The sequence below is a fragment of the Eretmochelys imbricata genome, chromosome 16 (genome assembly GCF_965152235.1).
Source record: "Eretmochelys imbricata isolate rEreImb1 chromosome 16, rEreImb1.hap1, whole genome shotgun sequence".
In the NCBI taxonomy this organism is placed as follows: Eukaryota; Metazoa; Chordata; order Testudines; family Cheloniidae; genus Eretmochelys; species Eretmochelys imbricata.
In genome coordinates this window covers 27,511,407-27,533,877 of record NC_135587.1, presented here as the reverse complement: position 1 = coordinate 27,533,877, position 22,471 = coordinate 27,511,407, and the positions used below count along the sequence as shown (strand labels likewise).

The 22,471-nt window shown below is 43.3% G+C and overlaps 1 protein-coding gene and 1 long non-coding RNA gene across 3 annotated transcripts in view; one reads left to right on the top strand and one right to left on the bottom strand.

Annotated features, from left to right (window-relative positions):
- Window positions 1-22,471, bottom strand: part of RALGPS1 (Ral GEF with PH domain and SH3 binding motif 1) — a 391,212-nt gene that overhangs the window by 6,482 nt on the left and 362,259 nt on the right. For both annotated transcript variants that reach the window (XM_077835616.1, XM_077835617.1), the window contains 4 exons: window positions 19,195-19,321; window positions 18,084-18,235; window positions 13,968-14,019; window positions 10,615-10,695 (listed from right to left, as the gene is read on the bottom strand). In XM_077835616.1, coding sequence (XP_077691742.1) covers window positions 10,615-10,695; window positions 13,968-14,019; window positions 18,084-18,235; window positions 19,195-19,321 — 412 coding nt within the window. The remainder of the gene's footprint in view (window positions 1-10,614; window positions 10,696-13,967; window positions 14,020-18,083; window positions 18,236-19,194; window positions 19,322-22,471) is intronic.
- LOC144275954 (uncharacterized) lies at window positions 3,188-22,419 on the top strand. Its single transcript, XR_013348161.1, has 5 exons — window positions 3,188-3,315; window positions 5,425-5,498; window positions 5,899-6,171; window positions 19,941-20,074; window positions 20,900-22,419. It is a non-coding gene; the product is annotated as an uncharacterized LOC144275954 (long non-coding RNA).

Below are 22,471 nucleotides of genomic sequence, written 5' to 3'. Positions count from 1 at the left end.
TGTTATCAACGAGCCCTACACCAAGTTAGTAACCTCTTTTAAAATGTAACCTAATAGACTCATTATGGGTTTTGTGGGTGGCCTCACTTCAGTTATCTTGAAAATTCCTTTTGTTATTTTGTCCAAAAATACTATTATCTTAGGGCATTCACAGCATATATACAGAAAGGTCCTTATTTCTCTCCATCCTTTATATATATTATACTTCACTTAAATGGTATGAGGTACAACTAATAACATATTTTGCAGTAACCTTCCTTAATGGCTACCCAAATAGATGAGATTTTGGCCTTCCTCCATATATTTTCCCATTGCCCCAAAGTGACATCTGTTTTTAGATTATTTTCCTATTTTCCCATAAAGATTATCTTATCTTTTAGAACCATTAGTAAATTGTTATATCATGAAAAAAAAATCAGGCCCTTTGAGGTGGCCTTTACCATAATTAATATTTCTAGCCTCATTAATGGTCACCTGTAACTTGGGCTTCCTACATGGGATTTGATATAATGCTTTACTAGCAAATAAACCAGCATGGGTATATTAATAATCCCCATTAGTTCTTTGATGGTATTAATTTCCATAATTTTATCATTACAGAATAACTGGCTGTTACTTGTATATCCTTTTTCCTTCCATACATTATATGTGTTGGATTAGATAACCTTAGTTGAAATTCTGGATCATTTTTCATGTGCTTAACTTTGTGACCACAATGATGTTCTTTTAACATAGGGTTTGTTCATGTGTGTGTGTGTGTATAATTTCCTAGGTTTTTGAAAAAACAAATGGGAGAAAACAGAAATTCCATCATATCGACACCACATTGTTCATCAGTGTACTTGGAACATTTAGATCCACAACACAGACCTGTGCTGCTTGAGCTTAGTGAGTAACTAATAGCAATAATAGATCATCATCCTCTATGTGAGCCAGAGAGGCATGGGACGCTTTCCCAGTGTGTTTCACAGACATTTGCTGACAGAAGAATGGTGAGACTCAGGAATCTTGGGTTCCAGTTCTGGTTCTGGAAGGGAGTGCATTCTAGTGGTCACAGTCTCTTCTGTCTGTTCCTTCCAAACTTGACCCCCTTCTGCCTCATCCCCTGCAACCTGTCCCTGCCCTAGTCCTGTTTCTTACCCACCCATGTCTCTTTGTTCTGGTTCCAGTCCCAGTCTCCACTCCTCAGGCTTCTCATCCCAGTCCCTTTGCCCAGCCAGTCCTAATCTTCTCCTCTAGGCTCACTGTCCAAGTCCCAGTCACTTCTGTTGCCTCCACAGAACCAGTCCTAGTTCTCCACTCCTGGCTCCTCATCCAGTTTCCCCCCTGCCTCACTGATTCCCAGTCCTATCCTCTTTGTCCAATCTCAGTATCCTTCAAGCTCCCTGACCCAGCTCCCCTCCCTGGCTCCAGGTCCCAGTCTGTTTGCCTAACCAGTACCTGTTCTTCCCCTGCATCTCAGCCCTGGTCAGAGCTATCCCCTGGTCTCGTTCTTCCTCACACTAGTTCCCAGTCTCAGTCTCTTTGTTCATCCAGTCCCAATCTCCCTCATTCCCCCAACTTCTCCTCCAATCTCAGCATTTCCCCCCATCCAGCCAACTGACTCCCAGGTCCCCCTCCTCCCAGTTTTCCTTACCAGATACAAATCTCCTTTCCTGGTTCCCAGCCTCAGTCTCCCTGCCAGCTGGTCCCGGTCCCCCTCCCAGTTTCTTTCTCCAGCACTCCAGTCCCAGTCTCACTAGATTCCTTGTCCCAATCTACTCCTTTCCATCTCCCCGGTCTGGCTTTCGTCTCCTCTGCATTCAAAGCACTACTCAATGGACCATATACTCCACTGTCTTGCAAAATAGTTTTAAAACAGGATTTGATACCAATGTATACCCACTTTGCACAGGTGCAACTAGCAACACAAGATGGCAGGCAGTGAAGAATTAAGCCTGGTGCATCCAAAAGTGACTCCTAAATGTTGTGGATTGCTCCTAGAGGTTAGGCAATAGCACTGACTATTGGAAATATGTTTGATGCTGGGGAAGAGGTCAGTGGATGAATAGAATGCTTTGCTCCCACGGCTTAAAAATCAGAATAAATATTGAGGACAAAACATTCCAGAAGTTCGAGGGAAAACACATAATTTGGAGGTTTCAGAGTAACAGCCGTGTTAGTCTGTATTCGCAAAAAGAAAAGGAGTACTTGTGGCACCTTAGAGACTAACGAATTTATTTGAGCATGAGCTTTCGTGAGCTACAGCTCACTTCATCAGATGCATACCGTGGAAACTGCAGCAGACTCTATATATACCTATATATTCTCTGTGTATATATAGAGTCTGCTGCAGTTTCCACGGTATGCATCTGATGAAGTGAGCTGTAGCTCACGAAAGCTCATGCTCAAATAAATTCGTTAGTCTCTAAGGTGCCACAAGTACTCCTTTTCTTTTTACATAATTTGGAGTTTCATCCTAGTGCGATGCAGAAATAATTCAGGAGTCTGGAAAAATACAAAGTCTGGAATTGTGGCAACATAAAAGCCCCACAACAGCTCATGGCAATGACCTCAGAAATCAAAAGGCATTAATGAAAGCATATTGACTAATGGCGTGAGAGAAGAGAAACTAAGTAATAGTGCAAAATTACTTAAAGCATAATGTTGAAAATATTGAGTTCCTTTTGTCACACAATAAGATGGAATTCCATGGCTACATAAGAAACTCAGATATTCAGTAGGGACATTCTTTTTACAGAAGGGTGGGTAGGAGATGGTCTGTTAGGAATTTGCTGCCTCTAGTATCTATCTAGTATTTTGTGATCATAACACTGAAATTTCAATACCCAAAAATATACCCAGGCCAATGCTGTTTACCAGAAGTATATCAATCATATACTGATTAATGCACACAAGTAAAAGGTTATGTATGTGATATGGCATTTATTGCACAATCTCATTCATTTATGAACAAGCACCCTTTTGTCTATAATCAATAATATGATTATGAATATAAATACATGTTGATGAAAACAATACATCTATAAGCAGCACCTACACAGGACTCTGGCCTTGGTCCAAGTGAACTACTTGTGGTTACAAAGAGTCATGCTGACTTTGCAGATGCAAGCCAGAGCTCAGCTGCTGTTTTGCCTTTTTTTTTTTTAAATATTCTGGATTGTGTTCTTAATAATTTTTCAGGGTGCCTATGGGATAGGTGGTTTTCTGTTCTATGTTTAATTTAAATATATCAAATACATTTACATAGAAAGAAATCTAAAGTACATGGAAACTTTCCGCTGGATATTTACAGATATTTCTCTGGTGTTGCAGGTAAAGTAATTGATTTCTTTGTGTTGCTTTGTTAAAATTTGTACTCAAAACAGGGAAATGCAAAATTGATCAGAAAGGATCTCATTTCTGCACAGATTTCCTTTTTTAGCAGCCTTCTATTTCCTCTCAATGGGGTGATATAATGGTGCAGGAACTGGAGCAATGAGGTTAGAGTGGGGGGGGGGCTGGTAAACTTTTTGGCCTGAGGGCCACATCTGGGTATGGAAATTGTATGGCGGGCCATGAATGCTCACAAAATTGGGGGTTGGGGTGTGGAAGGGGGTGAGGGCTCTGGGGTGGAGCCAGAAATGAGGAATTCAGGGTGGGGGAGGGGGGTCCAGGCTGGGGGTTGGGGTGTGGGTTGCGGGTGAGGGCTCCAGCTGGCAGTGCAGGCTCTGGGGTGCAGGAGGGTGGGAGGGGATCAGGGCTGGGACGGGGGTTGGGGTACAGGCTCCAGGCGGTGCTTACCTCAAGCAGCTCCCAGAAGCAACGGCATGTCCCCACTCCAGCTCCTACACGGAGGCGCAGCCAGGCGGCTCTGTGTGCTGCCCCGTCCACAGGTGCTGCCCCTGCAGCTCTCATCGGCTATGGTTCTTGGCCAATGGGAGCTGCGGGAGCGGCACTTGGGGCAGGGGCAGCGTGCAGAGCTCCCTGGCTTCCCCTACGCATAGGAGCCAGAGGGGGGATATGTTGCTGCTTCCAGGAGCTGTGTGAGTCACGGCACACACGGAGCGGGGCAAGCCCTTGACCACGCTCCTTGGCAGGAGCTCGAGGGCCAGATTAAAATGTCTGAAGGGCCGGATGCGGCCCCTGGGCCTTAGTTTGCACACCCCTGGGGAAGAGTCTAGTTGCTGTTCTCATTTAACATCCTTTCCTCCTCTGTGACTAGGGCCCTATCCTCATCAAGGGCTATCTTTTATTTCTATTATAAAGCTTCTAAGAATGTTTCACCAATTGAATGATCTGAGAGGCTCAATGCTTATTTGGAAAAATTAAGCTGTCTTGTGTGGGACAAACAAACAAGTGTTCCAAGAAACACACATACATTAAGTGTATTTTCACAAAGAAAGAAAATGTACCTGATAATGCCTCATAAAGTCAACTGAACAACGTGCATTACAGCATCAAAGAATCCAAGAAATCAGAAGTGAAAACCCCCCAGCAGCAATTTAGTTCAGACCCTGGCCAATGCAGAGAATGTATTTTCAAAAGCAGGAATTATTTAGGAGATATAAGTGGGTATAACTAGAAGTAATGGAATAAAAGAAAGAAAAGAAAAATTTAGAATGCAAAGTCTTCTTGGCAAGAGGACTGGCTTGACACCAGAACTCCCTCTTCTTTAGGTATGACAAAAAAACCTGCCCCCCCATCACTATAGTATCTGAGAGTTTCTGAAAGGAAGTGGGGGAAGCCCCCAATAAAGCAAGACTGGCCAAAGCACTCATATACCATTGTAATGGAATGATAGAAAGAAATTATGAGAAGATGTACTGTAGTGAACGGTCCTTCCCTACTCCTTGGGGGATAGACTAGAAGTGATTTATTAGTTCTTTTATACCTCTGACTCCTATGAATCTTTGAATTAGTCTGTGGTTTTCAGAAGCAGATACCTCAAACATACGTGTACAAGCCCCAACATATTTTCCAAAAGCAGCTATATTAATAGTTGTCTCCAGTGGTCCCTGTAATGGCAATCAGAGATCATTTCTGCCTGTATTTAAGCATTAAAACACTGTATGCCATGGGTTATGCCTTGGGGTAGTTAAGAGATGGTGATCCTGAGATCGCTTGGGGCATTTCTAAAACAGGTCATCACCACTTTCCTCATTTTGTATTTTAATCTTGAGCCACAGGATCAACACAATCCCCTCTGCTACCTGCCTGCAGTTACAGAGGTTGTCAAGATTTTACTAGTCCAGCTCAGGTGGCTGTAGTCAGATTTACATATTATATCAACAATTCCATTTCCTGCTGTCAGGGAACTTTTCAGCCAAACTTAGGGAGTATCATGTTAAAACTTTGAGTACAGGTGAGGTTCACATGTAATCGATGATTCTCATGGCTACAACTTTGCGCAAATCTGTATTTTGTCTCTCCTTCGCCTATAAGTCAGCAGCGAACCAGCTGAGCAGCGGCGAACAGCAGAGCAGCTAACAGCAGGAGTTTGCCTGGGATCTGTGTTGGTGAGTATCTGAGTGTGTGTTTGTTGTGAGGATCTGAATGTTGTATCTGAGTGTTTGTTGTGAGGACAGTTTGACCGTGTGTTTGATTGGTTGGTTGAAAAGGGCGGGAATTGGGAGTGCTTTGTTTCAAGTGAGCCTGACTGTATCAAAAGCCAGTCGGCAGCGAACCAGCTGAGCGGCGGGGAACCAGCTGAGCAGCGCGAACAGCAGAGCAGCTAACAGCAGGAGTTTGTCTGGGAATTCGCCTGGGGAGAGCCCACTGAGGCTTACATCTTGCCGGCTACTCTGAGTCTTTACTGCATCTCCTGAGGAAGTTCATAGAAGGAAGGTAATATGGATGGGGGGGTGTTCAGCTGTTGTGACCTGCACTGGATGTGCCATGTTTGTCTTTCTTCCACAGGACAGAAGCGACTTTGTCTGTACAAAGTGCAAGCTGGTCTCCATACTGGAAGAGAAGATTCAAGGTCTGGAGAAACAGGTATCGACCCTGCGTTGCATAAGAGAAACTGAAGATTTCCTGGACAGATGTCAGGATATGCTTCTACAGGCACAAAGTTCTGAAGATTCACAGCAGGCTGCACAGCAGGGACAGGGGGCTGGTGAAGAAATTTGGCATCATGTGACCTCCAGAAGAAGAAAGGGGAACGTCCATGTACCAGCAACGCAGATACAGGTAAGGAACCGTTTTCGTGTTCTCTCCACAGGTACTAATGCGGAGGGTGGACCAGATGATACGTCTGAGGGAAGGGAGCAGAAGGAGACTCCGCCAATTGGAAGGCATGAGATGCACTGTCCTAGGGTTGGGGGTTCCATGACCACCGCTCCCAAGAGAAGGAGGCGGGTGGTGGTGGTCGGGGACTCTCTCCTCAGGGGGACTGAGTCATCTATCTGCCGCCCCGACCAGGAAAACCGAGAAGTCTGCTGCTTGCCAGGAACTAAGATTCGCGATGTGACGGAGAAACTGCCGAGACTCATCAAGCCCTCAGATCGCTACTCCTTCCTGCTTCTCTACGTGGGCATCAATGATACTGCCAAGAATGACCTTGAGCAGATCACTGCAGACTACGTGGCTCTGGGAAGAAGGATAAAGGAGTTTGAGGCGCAAGTGGTCTTCTCGTCCATCCTCCCCGTGGAAGGAAAAGGCCTGGGTAGAAATCTTCGAATCGTGGAAGTCAACGAATGGCTACGCAGGTGGTGTCGGAGAGAAGGCTTCGGATTCTTTGACCATGGGATGGTGTTCCAAGAAGGAGGAGTGGTAGGCAGAGACAGGCTCCACCTAACAAAGAGAGGGAAGAGCATCTTTGCGAGCAGGCTGGCTAACCTAGTGAGGAGGGCTTTAAACTAGGTTCACTGGGGGAAGGAGACCAAAGCCCTGAAGTAAGTGGGGAAGTGGGATACCGGGAGGAAGCACGAGCAGGAGCGTGTGAGAGGGGAGGGCTTCTGCCTCATACTGAGAAAGAGGGGTGATCAGCGGGTTATCTCAAGTGCCTATACACAAATGCACAAAGCCTGGGAAACAAGCAGTGAGAACTGGAAGTCCTGGCAAAGTCAAGGAATTATGATGTGATTGGAATAACAGAGACTTGGTGGGATAACTCACATGACTGGAGTACTGTCATGAACGTATATAAGCTGTTCTGGAAGGACAGGCAGGGCAGAAAAGGTTGGGGAGTAACACTGTATGTAAGGGAGCAGTATGACTGCTCAGAGCTCCGGTATGAAACTGCAGAAATACCTGAATGTCTCTGGATTAAGTTTAGAAGTGTGAGCAACAAGAGTGATGTAGTGGTGGGAGTCTGCTATAGACCACCGGACCAGGGGGATGAGGTGGATGAGGCTTTCTTCCGGCAACTCGCAGAAGCTACTAGATCGCACGCCCTGGTTCTCATGGGAGACTTCAATCACCCTGATATCTGCTGGGAGAGCAATACAGCGGTGCACAGGCAATCCAGGAAGTTTCTGGAAAATGTAAGGGACAATTTCCTGGTGCAAGTGCTGGAGGAACCAACTAGGGACAGAGCTCTTCTTGACCTGCTGCTCACAAACTGGGAAGAATTAGTAGGGGAAGCAAAAGTGGATGGGAACCTGGGAGGCAGTGACCATGAAATGGTCGAGTTCAGGATCCTGACACAAGGAGAAAAGGAAAGCAGCAGAATACGGACCCTGGACTTCAGAAAAGCAGACTTTGACTCCCCAAGGGAACTGATGCGCAAGATCCCTTGGGAGAATAACATGAGGGGGAAAGGAGTCCAGGAAAGCTGTCTGTATTTTAAAGAATCCTTATTGAGGTTACAGGGACAAACCATCCCAATGTGTAGAAAGAATAGTAAATATGGCAGGCGACCAGCTTGGCTTAACAGTGAAATCCTTGCTGATCTTAAACACAAAAAAGAAGCTTACAAGAAGTGGAAGATTGGACAAATGACCAGGTATAAGTATAAAAATATTGCTTGGGCATGCAGGAGTGAAATCAGGAAGGCCAAATCACATCTGGAGTTGCAGCTAGCAAGAGATGTTAAGAGTAACAAGAAGGGTTTCTTCAGGTATGTTGGCAACAAGAAGAAAGTCAAGGAAAGTGTGGGCCCCTTACTGAATAAGGGAGGCAACCTAGTGACAGACGATGTGGAAAAAGCTAATGTACTCAATGCTTTTTTTGCCTATGTCTTCACGAACAAGGTCAGCTCCCAGACTACTGCACTGGGCAGCACAGCATGGGGAGGAGGTGACCAGCCCTCTGTGGAGAAAGAAGTGATTCGGGACTATTTAGAAAAGCTGGACGTGCACAAGTCCTTGGGGCCGGATGCGTTGCATCCGAGAGTGCTAAAGGAGTTGGCGGATGTGATTGCAGAGCCATTGGCCATTATCTTTGAAAACTCATGGCGATCGGGGGAAGTCCCGGACGACTGGAAAAAGGCTAATGTAGTGCCCATCTTTAAAAAAGGGAAGGAGGAGGATCCTGGGAACTACAGGCCAGTCAGCCTCACCTCAGTCCCCGGAAAAATCATGGAGGAGGTCCCCAAGGAATCAATTCTGAAACACTTAGAGGAGAGGAAAGTGATCAGGAACAGTCAGCATGGATTCACCAAAGGCAAGTCATGCCTGACTAATCTAATTGCCTTCTATGACAAGATAACTGGTTCTGTGGATGAAGGGAAAGCAGTGGACATGTTGTTCCTTGACTTTAGCAAACTTTTTGACACGGTCTCCCACAGTATTCTTGCCAGCAAGTTAAAGAAGTATGGGCTGGATGAATGCACTATAAGGTGGCTGGAAAGTTGGCTAGATTGTCGGGCTCAACGGGTAGTGATCAATGGCTCCATGTCTAGTTGGCAGCCAGTATCAAGTGGAGTGCCCCAGGGGTCGGTCCTGGGGCCGGTTTTGTTCAATATCTTCAGAAATGATCTGGAGGATGGTGTGGATTGTACCCTCAGCAAGTTTGCAGACGACACAAAACTGGGAGGAGTGGTAGATATGCTGGAGGGTAGGGATAGGATACAGAGGGACCTAGACAAATTGGAGGATTGGGCCAAAAGAAATCTGATGAGGTTCAACAAGGACAAGTGCAGAGTCCTGCACTTGGGACGGAAGAATCCCATGCACCGCTACAGACTAGGGACCAAATGGCTAGGCAGCAGTTCTGCAGAAAAGGACCTAGGGGTTACAGTGGACGAGAAGCTAGATATGAGTCAACAGTGTGCCCTTGTTGCCAAGAAGGCCAATGGCATTTTGGGATGTATAAGTACGGGCATTGCCAGAAGATCGAGGGACGTGATCATTCCCCTCTATTCGACATTGGTGAGGCCTCATCTGGAGTACTGTGTCCAGTTTTGGGCCCCACACTACAAGAAGGATGTGGAAAAATTGGAGAGAGTCCAGCGGAGGGCAACAAAAATGATTAGGGGACTGGAACACATGACTTACGAGAAGAGGCTGAGGAAACTGGGATTGTTTAGTCTACAGAAGAGAAGAATGAGGGGGGATTTGATAGCTGCTTTCAATTACCTGAAAGGTGGTTCCAAAGAGGATGGATCTAGACTATTTTCAGTGGTAGCAGATGACAGAACAAGGAGTAATGGTCTCAAGTTGCAGTGGGGGAGGTTTAGGTTGGATATTAGGAAAAACTTTTTCACTAGGAGGGTGGTGAAACACTGTAATGCGTTACCTCGGGAGGTGGTGGAATATCCTTCCTTAGAAGTTTTTAAGGTCAGGCTTAATTGGGGATCGGTCCTGCTTTGAGCAGGAGGTTGGACTAGAGGACCCCCTAGGTCCCTTCCAATCCTGATATTCTATGATTTGGCTTCCTGAAAAGTCTAGGGCTTGATCTACTTCCACTGAAGTAATAAATTTCATCTTTTTGTTATTTCTATTATTTTACCTGTTTCTTGTGCAAGTAGATGCAGCTGTGCATTCCACTTAGGTGTGTGCACACCCAGTGCACTGGAACTGGAGAAAGTTGCTTAGCAGTTCCATAGAGGGGACAGGAATCCAGTCTTACCTACCACATTGTATGATGCTTGTGAGGTATACTGGTGAATAAGATTTGTGGGAGGGTATGTTGATGCTGCTTTGCAGATGTTCCATATAGTTTACTGATGGCCTAAGCTAACACGACTTTGTTGTACAAAAATCAGTACAATGCACTATATTCTATCTGACTTAAACAGACAATATATGAAGAGTATTTCTAGTTTAATTCAGGAAATAAATTATACAGAACGAACAGGAAGCCATCCTTTAAACTTTCTTTGCATAGTTAATATATTTAAACCCCCAAATTAAGCAAGAAAACATCCAGCTTTCATGACAAACATGCTTATGCAATGTCATAGAAGCCCACACCAATCAGCTTCTGAAGCTTGGAAGCCAGATGTATTTACTGGTTGAATCTCTATCGAAATATTCTTCTCTCCTCTGGCTAAGCCCATACAGCTTATATTAGCTCAGGGGTCGTTTTGTGCAGAAATGGAAGGAAAAAAGAATCCCAATGAGTTAGTTTGTTCACCCAGTGATACTTCTGGAGACAAGATGCATTTGGTTTACTTAAGGAAAATATAGAGTCTCAAATGAGAATTCATCACTGCATGCGGAGAGAAACAGACCCACCACCTAATTGTACCTGTAGACACAGCTTCGACTTCTGGGAGAATTCCGAATTGGTACTCGCCAGTTAGGCCCCAGCGTGGCATACAGCCGACCCCTGTTTGTAAATTTAAACATGAGTTCTTTTCTAATACCATAAATGCTGTGGTGAACATCCATTCAAAACATATAAGGAATAAAGTGAGAGAGACATATGATACTAATCTCTAAGTAAGACTACAAGGCATCTGTATTTACTCAGAAATGGAAAAGATTTAATTTTCACGTTTGTAATAAAAACAAGTATTTTCGACATCTGTAAGAAGTGCAACATGTTTTTATGGAATACGAATCTTTGTGAATGAACAAACATAGGGAAAGATCCAGGTTGAGGTTGAACACTGCACACAAAGCTTGCATTTGCTGGTAAAAAATAATTCACAATCTATGGGTTTGTGAATCTGTTTTCCATAGCTCAGAATGAGATATTTCCTTTTACTTGGATTTACTCTCCACTTTTATCTCTAACAAGGAAGGATTATTCTGAGTGTTCATTTTGGGAATAGATTATTTAGGAATTTGACTTTTGGATTCATATTCTTGCCATAAATACGAAAACTGACATCAGGAATTCAGGAAACAAACAAAATAAACAAAACAGTTATAAAGATATTGCAAAAAGAATAACAAATTAGGGTTTTTTGAAATGCCATTTTCTCCCCATTGGGCACTGAACTTAGGATTTGCCCATAAATGCTATATAATGGGTTTCATTATTTCAATGATATACATATGATATGCTGATAACAGGCACAACACCAAAGCAGTTCCTATCACAGGACATTTTCCTAAGTGACTTCCAGGGCTCTACTAATTCTTCCCAGAGCAGGGTTGCCCTCTTACAGGATTTTTATTCCCTGCATGCCTTTCTGGAACTGACCCTTTAAGTATGGCACAACCAAGTAGCTGTAGCCCGGAAGGGGCCGTTTGGCAAGTGGTTTCCCTATCTTCTGTTAACTATCTGATGTGTTTTCCCTAGATTTTTGTTTCTTATTGAGATAGAGATAGCACATCCTTAAGTCTATTATAAAGGAAAGGAATTAAGTGTATGCTCTATTTTTAATGTGTATTTAGGAAGCTTTAGTCCTATAAGGGCTGACGTGATAAAGTATAGCAGTTCTAAACTTAGTCAGTGGGTGTTTGTGGCTATAATAAATGTTCTTTAACAGATCATGCACTGTATTGTATGTGTATAGCTAATGCATACCCTGGAAAAAAAAAAAAAAAAGCTACCGTGCCTGCCCTGACCCCACTGTTTAATCTATGTTTGTACCAATACAAGTTCAAAAGGGATACCGTTGTGTGAGATGCCTAATAATCAGGGTCTAGAGTATCAAGCTGATGATTCAACATGTTTAAGATTTAAAATAAACCAATGTTTGGATTGTAAAGCAGGTTTTCTCAGACATATGGATTCACCTTAGATTTATTTCCTCACAGAAAGGAGTCATGCTGTAAACAGAAGCACATGTAACTCTATAGAAAATAATTCCCTCTGACAGCAAATAAGAGTAAATATCCCTTTTCAGTATAAAAATACACAGGTATAGGTTTCATCAGTAGTTTACAGAAAAGTTCACATACTAAGGTCCAAATTCCTCAGCAACTGCCTGCCATCTAGAGTCACAAAAACAGCCTGATGTGGGAATCTAAGTGGGTGCCTTAAACATAGCTTTTTATACTTCTGAAAACTGATGTGGTCTTAGTATTATACATATTTAGTTTCATTGGATTTATTGGAGCATTGTTTAGACATGGGGATTCAGGAAACTGTACACACTCTGGCATTATTTGGCCTGGCACATAAACATATAGAATTTGGCACTAGTCTCTTTTTATTTATGGTAAAGTTTATTGATAATACTATTTTTAAAGCTTTTAATCCAGCAAGTCCTGCAAACTATAAGGCAATCTCTCCATTGACCCCCAAAGATATGAGGACAAAGCAGATGCTCTGCTGCTCCTTCCTGAAACACTGTTTTATTCAGATAGTTCACATGAAGTGGAGTGGGAGGGCAGAAGAGGAAAAGAATAAAGCAGAGTTTCTGATTAATCAGTTTACACATTAGTAACACATACAGCCAGCATGAGCTCCATTTGTAACATTTCCCATCCTCATTATGATCAAAAGGAATCATAAGAATGAGACCTCAGAATTGGAATGTGTGATGAGGCTTGTGAAAAGCCTTTTTATGGATTTACACTATTCAGATAATTCAATATACTGTATTTTGGTCAGTTGACCAGTTTGCCTAAAGCTATAGATTTCACAGATTTCAAAGTTAGAAGAACAGCCGTGTTAGTCTGTATTCGCAAAAAGAAATTGGTTAGTCTCTAAGCTGCCACAAGTCCTCCTGTTCTTTTTTTGTGAAAGTTAGAAGAGACCACTGTGACCATCTAGTTTTACCTCCCATATCACACAGACTATAGAATTTCACCAAATTGTTCCTGCAACAAGCCCAATAACATCTCCTTCTGTTAGAGCATAGTGTTTTAAAAAGATATTCAAACCTGATTTAAAGACTCCAGGTAATGGAGAAGCCCCCATATGCATCAACTAAGTTGTTCCAATGATTAATTGCCCTCACAGTGTCAAAAATTTGCACTTTTTCCAGTTTGAATTTGCCTAGCTTCACCTTCCAACCATTGGATCTCCTTCTGCTTTTCTCTGCTAAATTAAAGACCCTTCAACAGCATGGTCCACACAAACCTAAGTTTGATAACAACATAGTAATCAAATTACAATTATAATTATAAGTTCAGATTCTGCCACTGAAGGGGGGTTCCAAAGAGGATGGCTCTAGACTGTTCTCAGTGGTTGCTGATGACAGAACAAGGAGTAATGGTCTCAAGTTGCAATGGGGGAGATTTAGGTTGGATATTAGGAAAAACTTTTTCACTAGGAGGGTGGTGAAGCACTGGAATGTGTTACCTAGGGAGGTGGTAGAATCTCCTTCCTTAGAAGTTTTTAAGGTCAGGCTTGACAAAGCCCTGGCTGGGATGATTTAATTGGGGATCGGTCCCGCTTTGAGCAGGGGGTTGGACTAGATAACCTCCTGAGGTCCCTTCCAAACCTGATATTCTATGATTCTGTGAAATCCAAAATACATATTTTTATGATGCATTTCTTCATAATGTTTGTCATTTCTCTTCCTAAGAATTAGTTATCAATGATTTGAGAAGGATCTCCTGATTCAGAATTTTTCCTGTTACTGGAATATCCCTATTTTGGCAATTGTAACAGTTTCTTAGCCCCTAAAAACAATTAGCCCCTTAGTTATTTTATGTGGTATTGAGTGAGGAAAATGAAGACACTGAGTTATAACTCACCTTTCAAGCCCTGAAGACAGCTCCTCACTAAATTCTGAACTTTCACTACTTCCTAGAAAAGGAAGAATATAGATAAGTGAAAAGCTCAAGGAAAATTAAAATGGCAAGAACCTGGAATCACTAGGAGAATTTTGACACAGTACTATGGAAACTGATCACTGAAGCTAGGTCTGAAAGTTCCAATCTTTAGAGATCAGGATAAAATCTGACTTCAGAAATAGATTACATGCTCCTTCCTGTCACTGTGTAGTTCTGCTGAATGGGTGGTTGCTGCTGCTGTAATTTTAAATATACATCGTTTAAATGTGTCCTTTTGTTTTAATTTCATGCTGCTGCTATTCCTACAGAACTTCAATACTGCAGGAAGACAGAATAAAGTCAGGTCTGTAGAGTGACCTTGGATATTTCTATCCCAACATTTTAAAATTAAAATAAAGCTATTAGAGATGACAGTCACTGTCTTTTTATCAAGCAACAGAATTTGTAACATGGAGAACATATTAGTCCTGTGTCACTGTTTGGAGCCATGTGATATTAGCTTGATGCCATTTACATCAATGGTCCCTGTCCACTTCATGTCACTCATACCTTATCATTGACCCTGGCATAGCCATCTGACTGAAATGCAGCCTCAGCTGTGCAGAAACAGATTTTGCTGTAATCTGTCAATGACTGATCTGCTAATGCTGAGTATAAAGCAGAGTGGGCTCTCTCTCAATCCTGCATTTACCTCTTGGTTAAGAGGAATTCAGAAGTTTAGTGAAAATCCCACGTTCTTCTTGGTCAAAAGTACTTCTAGCCTGTCCATCTCCTTTCTACTATAGTGATAGGCTAAATCACATAAGGAAGTGCCTGTGGGATCCACAGGTCTTAGGTCTGCAGTTCCCCAGACAGCCTTTGCATTCTGGCTGCCACCTGGTACCCTGCTTGTAGCTAGGGGCTGAGAGACTAATGGAACCCTGGTCCCATCAGAGGTACCACCCACGGGTGTCCTGACTGGCAGGCTCATGCTCACTGATTGATTCAGCTGCACTATTTAAACCAAAAGGAGGCCCAAGAAGTAGACTCTGCAACAGGGTGAATTCCTGGTTGGCTGCTACATCAGACCCTGCCTTCTCACCTGACTACTAAGCCCTGCTTTTCTGACTTGTCCCTGGATCCTGCTTCATTGTCCTGTTCCTGATCCCTGTCCCTGGCATCTGACTCTAGCCCTGGCTCTGACCCCTGGCTCAAGACTCCTGACTCGATTTGCAACTCTGACTCAGATTCCTGGTCCGACCTCTTATTCTGGCTCCAACCCCTAGCTTGACTCCTGATTCCTGCTCCGATCTCTGGCTTGATTCCTGATTATGGTTCCAGCTCTAGGCTTGACTCCGGCTATGACCACTAGGTCTGACTACTCAAGCCTGGTTGTGATACTGACTTTCTGTTGACTACCGTGCAGATTCTTAGTACAGTTTGAAACATGACTACATTAACATGCACTAGAGAACTTTTACTGCATGCCAGCAAGGTCCTCATGGGCCAGTTAGTTTGTGACACACTAGTGCGCAGTAGAATTTACACCCTTCTGGAGTGGACTAATGCAGTGTAGATAAGCCCACAGTCATGCTTTTATGACCATAACACCCTGCTGCCACCAGCATCCTTCTTCTGTAGAATCCTAATGAAGTAGTTGATGTCTCACACAGGCCAGAGTTACTTGCCCTATGTTACTCCTGGGGGAATTCTGCACTACTGTGCATGTGCAGAACTCATGTCCCCCACAGATTTCTTTGCTTCCCCACAGAAAAATGACTTTCTGACAGGGAAGCAAAGGAAGCTGCAAGAGCAATCACACACCACTCCCTAGCAGCGCAGGTACAACGTTTCAGGCACCCAGAGCAGCCGGCGGAGAGATCAATCACCATGGGGCTAGGGACACCCCAGCCAGTGGCTCCTACCCTGAGCCAGGATCAGCTGCTAGTCCCAGCTGGGCTGGAGGCAGGAGAGGATGGGACCTTCCTTCCCCTGCAAAGAGTGGCTGGGGCTGTGTCAGACCCACCCCCAGAAACCTCCCCCAGCTGCAGAAAGCTCAGCATCCTCCCCTGGTGCCTGCCCCCATCACTTCTCAGCTGTGGCAGGAGGGGTCACTGTATGGGGAGCTGCTCCCACATCCACCCAACCTCTGTACATCTGGACCTCCCATACCCAGATACCCCTGCAAGCCTCACCCAGTACATCCAGAACCCCCCTATCCCTCCATATCTGAACCCCACCCCACTGAATCTTAACCCCTGCATCTGGAGCCCTCCTGCAGCCAGACCCCCCCACCTCCAGACCCCGACCCCTTCACCCAGACCGCCTCCCACTGAGTGCACTCAAACCCCCACCCTGATGCAGCACCCCCTGCACCACCCTGAGCCCCCACATCTAGACCCCCACACCACTGACCACAAACTAGCTGCACCAGACCCCACCCCATCAAGCCCACTCCCTCAGCACCCAGACTCCCCCACTGAGCCCCCCACACCCAGACCCCTCTGCTGAGCCCCAACAACCTTCACCTGGAAACCCCTGCAGAGTCCCATTGCCCCTGTACCTGGAACCCCCCAACAAGCCCCCGTGCATCCAGATCTCCCCACACCTAGACCCCCCCACTGAGCTGCCTGCACCCAGATTATCCCACACAAAATCCTCTCACCCCACACCTGGATCCCGCCACACTGAGCCCCCCACACTTGGATCTTGACTGGTTAAGCCTGCCCACACCTGGTGTGCCTGGCACAGAGGGGCAGGGCCCCAGGGTGTTTTTGGGACAGGCCCAGGCCTTGTGCTGTGTCAGGGTTGGGTGCAGCCTCACCGCTGAGTCTGTGTCCTGGGCGTGGGGGGGCTGCAGGGTGATCTTCCTCCTCTGTGCACCTAGTGGCCTGTGCTCCCCACTGTCATGCTGGAGCCTCTGCATTTATTTAGTGACAAATAAAACTTGTAGAATTTTGCAGAATTTTAAAATATTGTGTACAGAATTTAATTGTTTTGGTGCAGAATGCCCTCAGGAGTATTACTATGTGATGTGCTAGCAGTTGCTAGTAAGACAGCAAGAGTAAGGTAAATTGAATTTTGATGATTCAGCCTCTGGCTGAAACAATGTAGATTTCCTATTTGATTTAATCACAAGGCATCTTGGCATGTTAGTCTGGGAAGGAAACTGTCAGCCTTAACTTTAAGGCCAATTTGCTTTTGCAAGCAGCATAACAGTGACATTTTCATGAGGAATACACCAGTGAATGAAAAAGTTAATCTTTTTTGTTTCAGCTTTCTTTTACAACAAACCAGAACTGGGACAAAGGTCAGAAGGATCACGTGACTAGCTTAAATGACCCTACTGCACAGTCCTGTCTTTAGAATGGGCATTTGTTTCAGATTAATTTCCTCAAAACTGCAAAGATTGAAAACCCCAATTTTTCCTATCTTGAATAAGTTGTTTTGATTTTCTTCCATATAGACTTGAGCTACAGTAAACCAGTAAAAGACTAGAAAAGGTTTTATGGCTCTAATTGACAGTAAGCTTCTTTAAACAGTTCCTATCCTTAAAAGCATAGTGCACTAATGCTCTTCTTTCTTTTTACTGTGGTTTGCTCAGGTTACTCTGCTTCCTATCTGCTCCTGGCAATGCCTTCATTATAGGACAAACCCCAGGCCAACCTCACTTTACACTAATACAGGTTAAAAACATGGGTCTTGTGCAAAAATAGCTCTTACACTTATTCTCATTTCATTAGGGAGCTATTTGGTGGTAAAAAGTGCTGGTTTGACATCCCATTTATGTACAGCATGGACATTGGCAGAACTTCCCCCAGACCCTTTCTATCTTGTTCTAGCAAGACAATCTCTAGCGGGGGGAGAATAAATCTGTGTGGATGAGTTGAGCTAAGCTGCACAAAAACTGAGTGGGTTCACAAGGCCTCGGGGCAGCTGAGAGGTGGTTCCAATCTACTTCCTCCCAAAAAAGTGACCAGTCTTTGTTTGTTTAGAAGCTAAACAATCTTTCTGCTTCTGTAGTTATAGGTGCCATTGCATATTTCCAAGCAGCAGAGACAGACAAGCAGAGAATTTAGCGAGCCATAGAGTTCTTACCTATGGAAATTCCATTGGTGAAAACTGAGTTTAGAGTGTGGTTTCTGACAGGACTGTGGGATTCTAGGACACTGTCATCCAGCAGGTGGCGTGGCTTCTCTGTTGGAAACGTTGCACTTTTACTTTCAACTACACTGAACTGACACATCATACTGGAAAGTTGGGAAAGAAAAAAAATTCAAAAGCTCTTACGTAATCTGATAACATCCATTCATCCCTGTTTTTTTTCCCACTCAGACTTTGCCTCACCATACAATGATCATAACTGTCTATAAGTTTTTTAATGGCAAGCAGTTAAATGGGACTTCTCACATTTTCCTACTGCTCATACATATGCTGCATTTAAACCTAATCCTAAGCTTTGGATTTAGTAGTGTGTATAGTTAACAATTGTTGTATTTGTGCAGATGGGAATTTATTACTTTTAATTCATTTGCTCTCACTCCTCACTGTACAGAGGCTGTATAATCTAGTGGTAAGAAGCATAGATAGGAGACTGCATGCTACACAGCTAATTCACTGCTGAATGATCCTCAGTTAACCTTATCAACAGACACTGTGTGATACTGGACAAGTCACATGAGCTCTCTGCCACAGTCCATCCTCTTGTAAAACTGGGTAGATGTAGAAAGGAGATGCTGTCACTGATCTGAGTTTTCCTCAATAAATGGTGAAGAGGGAGTCTCTCTCTAACCCATACAATTCAGCTAATACAGTACAGAAAGGCCACAACTTTTCAGAACAGTAGTGCGTGCCAAGGAGATTGCAACGTTCCTTGGATGGATCACTGAGATGTTAAAAATCTGTTATGCACATCAGTGCCATTCTTATACTATCCACTTTGATTTGTGTGAATGTCTGAAGTGAGTATTGCCAACTATTCCTGGCACTAGCAGGAAGCATGGTTTCAGTCAAAACAGAAAAGTGTTAAGACATCTTTCTGGAAAATCCTGAAGCACACAAACTAATGCCTGAATCACTCCTATAGGACTAGAAATGGGAGAGGGGCATAAGAGGAAAACTGACTGAAATATCTAAGAACTTTCAACTGCTGGATTAATCCCTAATGATGCTTGAACTGACAGAAGCTGAGACAGTGTGGAGCACCCACTTGTTTCCCAGGCTGTTACTCTTCCTGTGTCTTGGTACAGGAGGGGTTGGGAGGCTGGCTGCCACTGAGGCATCAGGACAAGTTGGTCTCCTGCTGAACCTCACAGTTGCTGACACCTCTGATGGACCTAAAAGTAGAAATAAATTAATGCTGAACTGATGCAAAAAACAGAAATTTCAGGGGCTGGTTTTGGTTATTTTCTGTGTTTGAGAGGGCTCAGAAATCCAGCAGAGATTTTCAGAAATAAGGTCTGATGATTAAACAGCCACTACTTAAACTGGATTGTTACAGATCTCAAAAGGCAGCTGCATTTATGAAATAGTGTCTCTTGCCTACCGGGTTACACCATCTGTTTTTATAAAGGATCCGTCCAATTAAAGCAAAATGGAAATGGAAGTCATCCTCAAAACATTCATGCACATATTGTTAATGATGGACTCCCACAAAAAGTCTTGGCCATTTACAACTGTTGGATTTGCCAACACATAACTTGCACAGCCATAAAGTCAGTTTGTGCTTCAAGGGTAAGCAGTCATGTCTAACAAAACATATGTTCTGAATTTGGTTCGAAACCCATCCAGCTGTAAACAGTTTGCTCATATTGACTCATAGCATGAATATCTGAGAGAAAGCGGGGACTTTTCACGTAGCTTACAGCCAGACAGATGTGTTATTTCTCAATTATCTATGATCTTTGGGAATTTAGGAAAGTCTCACTGAAAATTATCCTCCTTCTCATTTCCCAGATTTTATCAGGGTCCATAGTCACCATGCAAGGCTGCTCTCATCCCTCCTCCTGAATGCTGTTTGCAAGAGGCTTGCATGATCTTGGCCAGGAAGCAGAGAACAACACAGTTAGCAATTTCTTATGTCTTTGGAGGTAGGTTACTGCACTTGAGGCTGTTCTTTGTTTCACAGTAAACAGTTCTATTTCACTTTTAAACTGTTTAGTTGTGACTTCACCACTGGTGACAGACTCCAGAGGGATGGCCTTGGAAGAGGCTGCTCACATGGTCCCCAGTTCAGGTACAGCTCAGGCAGCAGTAGTGCAAGCTTCCCCAGTATTCTACAAAGAACACTTCTTGAGGGTTTGAGAAGAGCTTAGCATCTGTGGCCTCTCTGCTGAAAATGCCCCTAGGGGACCAACTGCGATGGAAATTTTGTGATATGAAAAGCCATGTCTAACTGACCAAACGTCCCCCTCTCCTCATCCCAAGTTTAAAGCTGAGATATCTTTTTGGTTTGGACATATATGTGCTGGAAATAGATAGGTGCCATCAGCACCCATATAGAGGAGCTTTGGTTTAAAATGCTCCTAAATTGAGGCAGAAGAACATTCCACTTCATAATGTAAGAGTTGGGTTTGGAGAAAGGCTAATATCAGGAACAGCTGGGCATCTGCCACACAGGCCAAACACCATGAACAGGACAGGCATAGAATTTGTTCCACAACAGTTTCTCCTGCTTTGGCCTGAGAGCTCATGGCACAGACCGCAGTGAGTCAAAGAGCAGTTGCTTCCTCAAGAAAGAACAGTGCATCCATTAATAAGAGGGAGCTGCTAACTGGAAAAGAGTTGATATTATAAAATAGATCCAGGACTTTTTACTGTCCAGTCCAGCCGTCAGCCTGGAGTTTTACTTATTTAGGCGAAACAGATAGACCTTGGTGAAAGATTATTTACATTGTAATTTCTCCATATTGTAGGCTCAAAGATGCTACCATGAGCTGTGCCATCAGTAGGAGCAAATTACAGTGGCTTCTCAGTGTTAGCAATGGGAAAACTGTCTGTTCAGCTTCCCAGGAGCACCTTTTATCCTACTTTTTAGTTGGACAAAGAAAGTGCATAGGGACAAACAAATATTGTGGAAGGAGAGAGATGACATTGGTCCTTATAACCAAAAGAGACGAAATAAACACTTTAAACGTATCATTTACTGCATCATCATTTGGTGGGTACACACAAAGAGAGAATTTATCTGCTTTTGTCTTTCACCTTTTTTCCCAATGCTCATCTGAATGTGTTCTCTGTTGCATTTGTCCTTGCTACAACTTTTTTATCACATGAATGAAAATACATGACACTTACCAAATTGGAGCTTCTGTACAGGTAAGATGAAATAACAGTTATATTCTGCATTTATAGAATTTAGTACATATGTGGAAGAACAGAATCCGATGCTTACAAACACAATGAAGCAGTACAAATAGGTAAGTAAACATTTTTACCAAGAAAAGGACCACAAGGAAAGGACTTCTTCAGGCATAGCTACTCTTTCTATGTATAACAAAGAACTTGCTGGTCACAGAGTAAGCAAACTAAATGTAATGGAACAGTACATTTTTTTAATGGAACCTTGAAATAATGGTGGCCACCCTCTGAAAAGGTCTGGACAAGACGGAAATGATTAAAATCAGCACTTTTAGTTGTCACAAAGTATAACCAAAGTTTCTATTTCACTCAACCTCTGGCAGATAAAATAAGGGGTTTTAACTTTGGTCAAGGAAATCCCTCCCTCAGCATACATTCTATTACAAAGTGCATATATGATAGTTCATTGCAATTCATAGCTGTTTAACATGAAGATGAATTCAACTTCCATTCTGGAGATCTAGATATTTTGTTTCCTGAGCAAAAAAGATTCAGTTGTTGCTATAGTGTAGTTTCCAATTTAACAATGCAAGTCACATGATAAAAAGTCATTTACACACAGTTGCTATACAATAGGATCTCAAAATATAATTAAAAATTTTCTAAAACTCCACAGTTCTGAGGGTCTAAGTTCTTTGTAACTTTTCTTTGTTTTCTAATGTGAAAAGTCAGTTAGCTCAAAGCAATTAAATGTCTTAAAATCTGTAGCAATCCACTGCACAAAAAAAAACCCCAAAAACTTTCCCTCAGAAAATGAACAGCGAGGGAAAATTCTGTCCTGAAATAGTCATAAATAAGTCACTGTGAAGTTGATCAAAGTTGTGCACAAATAGAGCCACATTGTACTTGAGATAAGTGTTTTAAATAACTTATAGGTTCAAGTGCTATGCCAATCAAAACGAGGAGAAAGAAATTACATATCACATTAAATATATTTCATTAAGAGTTTCTTCTGTAGAGTCACACTCTTGGAAATAGTACCCTCTTAAGGCAGCAGAGGGTGCAATTCACAAGATTATGAATAAATAGAAGCCCTTGAACAAAAATATTAAGATTTAAAGTTGCAATGATTATAATTAAGGCTATGATTTAGTCATGGGTATTTTTTGGACAGGTAATGGGCAATA